Raw genomic sequence first — 7,854 nt, forward strand, 5'->3', positions numbered from 1 at the left:
CAAGAGTCCTCAGTAATTTTACTCCCAGAGAAAACCTCTGTGAGTAATGGGAGGTTTTCCACCCTTGACTTTTTTGTGCATATTCTAACATATCACTTATTTGTGTTCTAAAAACGGAATTGCTTCATAAACACTGTTTTGTGATACCCCTCCCCACTAACCAATATATCTTGGACATCTTTCCAAGGACAAAGCTTTGAAAACCGCATTCTAACAAAACAAAAGATTTTAAATGAACACTAACAGTGGTTCTATTTTGTTTCTTTGGGTTGTAGCAACAGCACATTTGAGGAAAGGTGTATGTTTGTTCATTGGTTCTTTCATTCAACACCCATAACTAAGGAAATGTTACTTGTCAAAGGACATATTAGCTCTTGGGTGCCTGGAGCACAATTTCCCTGGAAAGACCAGGGAACTTTGAGGTTTGGAAGTGTGGGCAGCTGCTGTCAGGAACCCCACAGGCAGAGTCAGCTAGCTAGACTGAGGGAGGATGAAGGGTCTTGGAGGCAGGCCTTTGTTTCCCCATCAGCCCTGCCTATCCCTCCCCACTTGACCTTTCCTATTCGTGGCAGCAGGGGGGTGCTGGCTCAGGATTTTACCTCCAGTCACCCTTTGCCTCCTTGTCCCTTCTCCCCCTCTGACCCACGCTGATGCGGGCAGCTGTTGGAGCTGATAAAACGCTGGGGTATTGCCTTTGAGGTGAGGGAGGGAGTGAAGCAGATTTCTGTTTTTTCTTTAAGTCTTTTGGGCATGTTTCTAGGCCTGTCACCAGAATTGTCTCCCAACACCCCGGAGCTAGTTCTCTCCTGTTTAGATTTTCTCATACTCAGTTTTCCCACAAGCCAAGAGATCCTTACCAAGTGCACAGCTGGATAAGACGCTGGGGCATTGCCTTTGAGATGAGAGAGGGAGTGAAGCAGATTTCTGTTTTTTCTTTAAGTCTTTTGGGCATGTTTCTAGGCCTGTCACCAGAATTGTCTCCCAACACCCCGGAGCTAGTTCTCTCCTGTTTAGATTTTCTCATACTCAGTTTTCCCACAAGCCAAGAGATCCTTACCAAGTGCACAGCTGCCCCATTTCCTCTCTGACCTTGGCCTAATCTAGATCCAGGGGCCAGCACCATTTGTTCTTTTGAGAAATTAGAACTCTCAGCCTCTAGCTGACCCCGCAGGGATCACAGTTGGAGTTCTGAGGAGAACCCACTCATGCCCTACGTGGGCCAGCGCCCACTCTGCTCCCCGCCACCCCGGCCGCCGTGGACATTTTCCTGCACCAGGTTGTATTGTCTCTCAAGCAAGGCCTCTGGGCCTTTCTAGCCCAAGATGCTTTCCAGCCCTGTAAGCAAGAGGGCAGATAACACTACCCTCATCCATCTTGCCTGTCCTCAGTAATGTACGTGTTGACTGGAGCTTGCTGGGGACTACGTCGCTTCCATTGTCTTTCTCAGCCATCCAAGGGCTGCAGAGACAGGCAGGTGGGAAGAACAGGGGATTTGGCACCAGAAGATCTGGGTTCAAGTTTTTAGCTCTGCTCCGGCTGTGGGACCTTGAGGAAATACCATTCTCTCTCCTAGCCTTAGTTTTGTCACCAATAAAATGAAGGTTGTGATCCCCTCTATTCCTAGGCTTGTTTTGAGAGTCAGATGGTATAGTATGAATAAAAGGAATTTTATCAGGGGAAGGAGGAGGTAATATAGGCAGAGGGTAAACAAATTCAAGCTCTATAGAAAGCTGTATAAGTAAATCTTCTCCCATTATCAGCTCCCAGGATCCCAGGATCACTCCCCTGAGGCAACCTCCATTACCAGGGAACTCAGTGCCAGCATATAAGTGTACATATCGCCCTCCACATACACACACACACTTCAGCACCATACACATTTTGTAAATCTTGTATCAGCGCACAGGGAACTACCGCCTTTTAAACAGCTGCCTAGCATTTCCTTTTATGAATGTACCCAAATTAATTTCGCTGGTTCCCACTCTACAGATGGATGTTTGGATTGTTGCCAGTCTTTTGCTATTACAGATAATGCTGGAGTAGATATTAAGTATACATTTTTGTGTACATGTATGAGAATATCTGTAGGTTAGGGTCCTCAAAGTGTCATTGCTGAGTCAAAAGGCATGGGTAGGTTTGAGTTTAAGATAGCACCAGCTTGCCCTTGAAAGAGGGTGTTTCAATTGGCATGGCCACCAAGAAGACGGGGATGCCTTCTCCCCAATTAAACCTTTGACCTTTGCCAATCAGATAGGGGAAAATGGTATCTTACTATTCCAGTGTGCATTTTTAAAATTATGAGTGAGGCTCGAAAGTGCAACACTATAGGAATTTTAGGTTGGAGTGGGGTGGGCCCAGGACATGCCACCCCCCCTTGCAGAGCTGCCCACCTCACAGGTGCCCTTTCCCCCTCCCAAGGATCATCACTCTTCCCAACGGGGTTCTCCAGATCCTGGACGTTCAAGAGAGTGACACAGGCTCCTACCGCTGTGTGGCCACCAACTCAGCCCGCCAGCGCTTCAGCAAGGAGGCTCTACTCAGTGTGGCCCGCAGAGGTAAGGGGGCTGGCTGGGCAGGGAAATGGATTGTTCTGGAGTCAGCTACTTCAGAGCTGGGAGGGGCCTCAAGAGGTCCAAGCCCTGCCTTCAAATAGGTGACAGGGTATCACTCCCATCAGGTGAGGTGATGCAGCCCAGAGAAGGCAGTGCCACCCAACAAGTCAGAGAGCTGGGGCTGGACTCCCAGTGCAGGGCTCCCTTCCCATGGAGGCCTGTTCCTTGGGTTGGATAGAGCAGCCAGGGCTAGGGACAGAGGTGGGGAGGGATCTGACAGGTGTCAGTGACTGTAAGCCTTGGTCCCTGCCCTCTGTATGCCCTAAGGGGCTCTGGGCCCTGGAGGATTTGCCCCTCACTTCTTGCCGTGCCCTGTGAATCTGGCTGCCTGCAGTCTGGTGCTCCTGTCCTCTCCATTTCTTTGAAAAGTTCCTGTCCCAGGATGATACAGTGGGAAAGTCACAGGCTTTGGGGTCAGGAAGACCTGGTTTGAATCCTGGCTTCTCTGCTCACCATCTGCATGACCCTGGGCTGGTTATCAAATGTCCAGCTCCAGAGGGTTGTGAGAATAGCTGAAATGAGAGTGGAAAGTGCCTGGCACCTAGTCCGTGCTCCCCGGATCTTCGGGCCTGTCACTTGCCTCCCTTTGCCATGGCACCTCCCCACACCCAAGCCCCTCCTCACATCTCTCCCCAATCCTGCCTTACTCCCCACCACACCTCCACTTCCACCCTCCTTCCTCCTGGCTTAGCTGGGGAGCTGTTGGGTTGGAGTCTGGTTTGCTCTCCCTCCTGTACCCAGGGTCTCTGCCTCCATCTGCTGGACAAACCAGGTATTCACCAGGCTGACGCAAGGGGCCAGGTCACACTGAGAATGTGGCAAGAATAGGTGCTCAGGGAGTTGAAACTTGAACTCATGCTCTCTCTGCCTTTCTGCCTTTTCGCACATAGGAACCTGAGACCCTTTGGAGAAGGGACTTGTCTCTAAGGTCACACAGCACAATTATGATAATGATAATAAGTGCTGGAACTAGAAACTATGACTGTTGACTCCAAGTCCAAACTAAAGTCTACTCATGACCCTGTCCAATCTCTACTTCAGCGGTCCCCCACCTTTTTGGCACCAGGGACCGGCGCTCCCATGGGAATCTAATGCCCGGTGATCTGAGGTGGAGCTGAGGCAGTGATGCTAGTGCTGGGGAGCGGCTGCAACTACAGATGAAGCTTTGCTCTTTCACCCACCACTCACCTCCTGCTGTGCGGCCCGGGTCCTAATGAGCTGCACACGGACTGGTACCAGTCCACGGCCTGGGAGTTGGAGATCCCTGCTCTACTTGGAGGGTGGGTTTGATTTGGCAAGGAAACTTAGGGATGGTGTGTCAGAGGCCATATTATTTCTCTCCTGGCTTCAAGAAAAAGAGCTCTGCATCCCAGTCCCTGCTCTGCGGAACCACGCAGCTGCTTTTCTTGTCTGTCAGATGGAACCCTGGCTGACTGAGCATCAAGGGTGGTGCTGCATGTATAGATGCCGAAATAATAAGGCTGCCTGCTGGTCTGCCCTCTCTCCAGGGTCCCTAGTGTCCCCCAGGGGACAAGATGTGGTCATCGTGGCAGCTCCTGAGAATACCACAGTGGTGTCTGGCCAGAGTGTTGTGATGGAATGTGTAGCCTCAGCTGACCCTACTCCTTTCGTGTCCTGGGTCCGACAGGGTAAGTGGAGGGAGGGGGCTGGAGGGCATGGGAAAGGAGGGGTGTGGCATTTCATGTGTCCCCGAGTCAGGGAACTATAAGGGTGACCGTTCCATAGTCACCAACCTTTGGCGTGGCAAAAACTTCTCTCCCACAGCTGAATGTGGGCGGGGGACCTGGACAAACTTAATCATCAATCTGTGAGGCATATTTCCTTTACTAGGCATTTCAAATCTGCCACTCAAGATTTTACTTAGGGTAGGCACTGGGCTAGCTTCTCCACCTTATTTCATCCCTCACAACAGTGTTACAAGTGAGTGTGTGAGAGCTGGAAAGGTGCCACACAGCCAGTGAGTCAGGTGTAATCAGACCCCTACTGTTGCTGTTTAATTACAGGGCTGCCTCTTGGTCCACCCAGTATGCCTCTGCCTTTGTTTGCCTGGCTTCATGCTGGGCACAGTGAATAAAATACCCAGATGAGAGACACAGGGACCCTGCCTCTGAACTCATAGTCTAGGTGAGGAAAATAAAACACACAGCCATGAAGAGAGGCTTGACAGTATCAGGCAGCAAGTGATAAGTGCCAAGAGGGACTGTGTTACAGGAGATGTTATCAAGGTAATGAGGGCACTGGGCCAACCATCGACTTAAAGTTTACTGAGCACTTATAGTGCTCTCCTGCCTGAGCCTCCAAGAGCCCTTGGAAGAGGGGAGAAGCCAGGTCTGTTATTCCCAGTGGGCAGATGGAAAGCTGAGGCTCAGGGAAGCAGGTGGAAAGCCAGGACCCAAACTGTAGAGCCAATTCTCTTTCCATTACACTGCTCCCCACAGTCCTATATGGAAGAAAAACAAGGATAATTTTTGTTTCCATTTGTCAATAAGAAGTGACTTGTCCCAAGTTGATGGCAGTTTGTATGTTTATATCTCACATTCAAGAGTATGTAATGAATACATAAACCAAACAACTATATACCCCCACTGATCTGATAAGATGGAACAGTGCTGGTATCTTTATGCCTCCCCAACCAGTATCGCCTCACTGGACTTGTGACAGGTGCCTAGTTAGGGGGTTCCTAGGGCCAGTAGCACCCTTATACTATTGGGGTAAGCCTGATGTCATCCAGAAGGTCTAATATCACAATGACCCAGAGAACTTATTAAAACTATAGACTCCCTTCCTTCACATCTGGTGAATTATGACCCAGGAATCAAGTGCCCTAGGTCTTTGCTACTGGGTCTAGTTAGAAATGCAGAATCTGAGGCCTGCCCTAGACCTTTGCATCTTAGGATCCTTTGCAATTCTGTGATTTGTGTGTTCAAGAAGGATTTGAGAATGGTTGTCCCAGAGGTTTCTGACACCCGTGGTTTTGGGTGCTCACGTGAAGAAACTCTGCCAAAAGCACTCCTGGATAGAGACGAGGAAGAAAAAGGCTGCAAAAAGCCTTCATTCCTGACCCAGACACTGCTCTTTTTCCAGGAACTTAATCCACTAAGTCAGGGAAGGGACTTTTGTTTTATTTTCTTCTGATCACAAAAGTTATGTGTGTTCATTGTGGAAAACGAAGGAAAAGCAGAAACAGAAAACATCCCACCATTCAGAGATAAAAATTGTTAACATATGTGTGTATTTTCTTCCAGATTTTTTTCTATGCGTACGTACATTTTTCCCCGAAATTGAGAACATGCCGAATTTACAGTTCCAAGTCCTATTTTTATTCGACAGTACATCAAAAGTGTTTCTTTATATTTAAAATTATTTCAAAAAATAATTATGACTATATGATATTCTACCACTTGATTATAGCTCTAATTTAGTTTGCTACTGTTGTATTTTTAAGTCCTTTTCAGCTGTCTACTATTACAGTTAACACTACAGTGATCAGCCCTGTTCACATCTCCCCAGGACAAGTATCTACAAATGGAATCCTTGGCTTCAAGGCCAAGGTGGAGCCCCTGTACAGCCCTTTCTCTGTTATCAGTATTTACCCTTTCTCCTGCATTGCAACTTATTGTTTTTAAAAACTTTCCCAATTCAATAGGTGAAAATTAACATCTGTGTTTTGATGAGCCTTTCTTTGATTATGTGAACTTGAACACTTTTTTGTGTTTCTTGGCTATTTGCATTTCTTCCCTGGATTTTCTGTTCATGTCCATAAGGCAAAGGCTTTTAAAATGGTTTTCATTTCACATGAAGATAAAAGTTTCTGTACATATTCAAAACTTTGGTTTTGGTCAGACCTTTCCAGTTATTTCTTGTTCATAGTACTGGGCTAAAACCTTACAGTAGTCCTTGTATGTTTTTAGCCCAGTACTATGTGTGTCCTTGAGAGAAACGAATTTAACAGTAATAGTAATAACTGGTATACTGAGCACCTAGTATGTGCCTGCATTGTGCCAGGGGTTCTCACAAACCTTATTCGTTCCACCCCACATCCAGTCTCCCCATTTTGCACACTGAAACACAGAGATTCAGAGAAGGCTTGCAAGTGGAGGAACTGAGTGTGAAACCGGGAACTGTTGTGTTCTCTTAACCCAAGAGTAGAGGGGCCCCCCGGGGTCCAGACATTGGATAGAGGGGCAGTCCTCAGAGATTTTCTCCAGGGCTCTACCTCTCCTCTCCTAGACGGGAAGCCCATCTCCACGGATGTCATCGTCCTAGGCCGCACAAACCTACTGATCTCCAGCGCGCAGCCTCGGCACTCTGGCGTCTACGTCTGCCGAGCTAACAAGCCCCGCACGCGCGACTTCGCCACTGCGGCGGCTGAGCTCCGCGTGCTGGGTGAGGCGGGGTGAAGACTGGGGTTGGGGGGATTTTTTGCAGGAGACCGTATTGAGGAGGGTTAGTTGGGGCTGAGGGAAGAATGGGAAGAGGGAAGTGGGCAAACGGATGTGTTAAAGGAACTGAGGGATGATCCTGGAGGATGAAAAAGGGCTGTAGGGCTGGGAGGAGGGTGTTGAGCTCATGGGGAGGAGTCTTTCTTAAGTGTGGGGGGCTTAGAGGGGACAGACTAGATAATTGAAGGAGGGGACGTGGTGGAAAGAGACTGGAGGATGCACTGGGAAGAGCCGAATCAGGGAGAGGAGAGGGGCGATTAGGGCCCCACCTGGGTAATTGGAGGGTGAGGAGGGGATAGTCTGGGTGGGACTGAGGTTACGGGAGAAAATAGTGGGGTGGTCTGAGTGGTACTAAGAAAACTGGGGGATGGGGTTGCTCACGGCAGGGGTAACTGTGGAGAGGGGTAAATCTGATAGGTGTGGGAGACGCTAGACGGTGGGGAAGAAGGAGGTGGTAAATGAGGGAGTGGGGTTAAAACTGGGAGGAGCTAGGGTATTTAAGGGAAGCCGAAGAGGCCTGGAGACAATTCGGGGAAAGGAAGAGAATAGCTTGGGGCTGGGGTAAATGCAGAAAAAGTGATAGTACGGCACTGCACTAGAATATTTTGGGGGAAGGGGTGAGTCAGGGAGAGGTTAGCATGATTGGAAAGGATGTGGGAGTCGGTCAGTGTATTTAGGGGAAGGGCAGAACCCCTAGCGGCCGGAGCACGCGCTCAGCATCCCCCTCCCGCCCCCAGCGGCCCCGGCCATCTCGCAGGCGCCCGAGGCTCTGTCGCGGA

The 7,854-nt window shown here is 49.2% G+C and overlaps 1 protein-coding gene across 1 annotated transcript in view; it reads left to right on the forward strand.

The window, feature by feature from the left end:
• IGDCC4 (immunoglobulin superfamily DCC subclass member 4) overlaps nt 1-7,854 on the forward strand; it is a gene marked incomplete at its 5' end in the record, with an annotated part of 28,382 nt that overhangs the window by 4,935 nt on the left and 15,593 nt on the right. Inside the window, 4 exons of the mRNA XM_025038970.1 lie at nt 2,419-2,555; nt 4,121-4,261; nt 6,864-7,019; nt 7,813-7,854. The exon at nt 7,813-7,854 is cut by the window's right edge and continues 438 nt beyond it. Of these exons, the coding sequence (XP_024894738.1) occupies nt 2,419-2,555; nt 4,121-4,261; nt 6,864-7,019; nt 7,813-7,854 (476 nt within the window). The remainder of the gene's footprint in view (nt 1-2,418; nt 2,556-4,120; nt 4,262-6,863; nt 7,020-7,812) is intronic.

Source organism: Pteropus alecto, unplaced genomic scaffold (genome assembly GCF_000325575.1).
Source record: "Pteropus alecto unplaced genomic scaffold, ASM32557v1 scaffold86, whole genome shotgun sequence".
NCBI classification, from domain to species: Eukaryota; Metazoa; Chordata; class Mammalia; order Chiroptera; family Pteropodidae; genus Pteropus; species Pteropus alecto.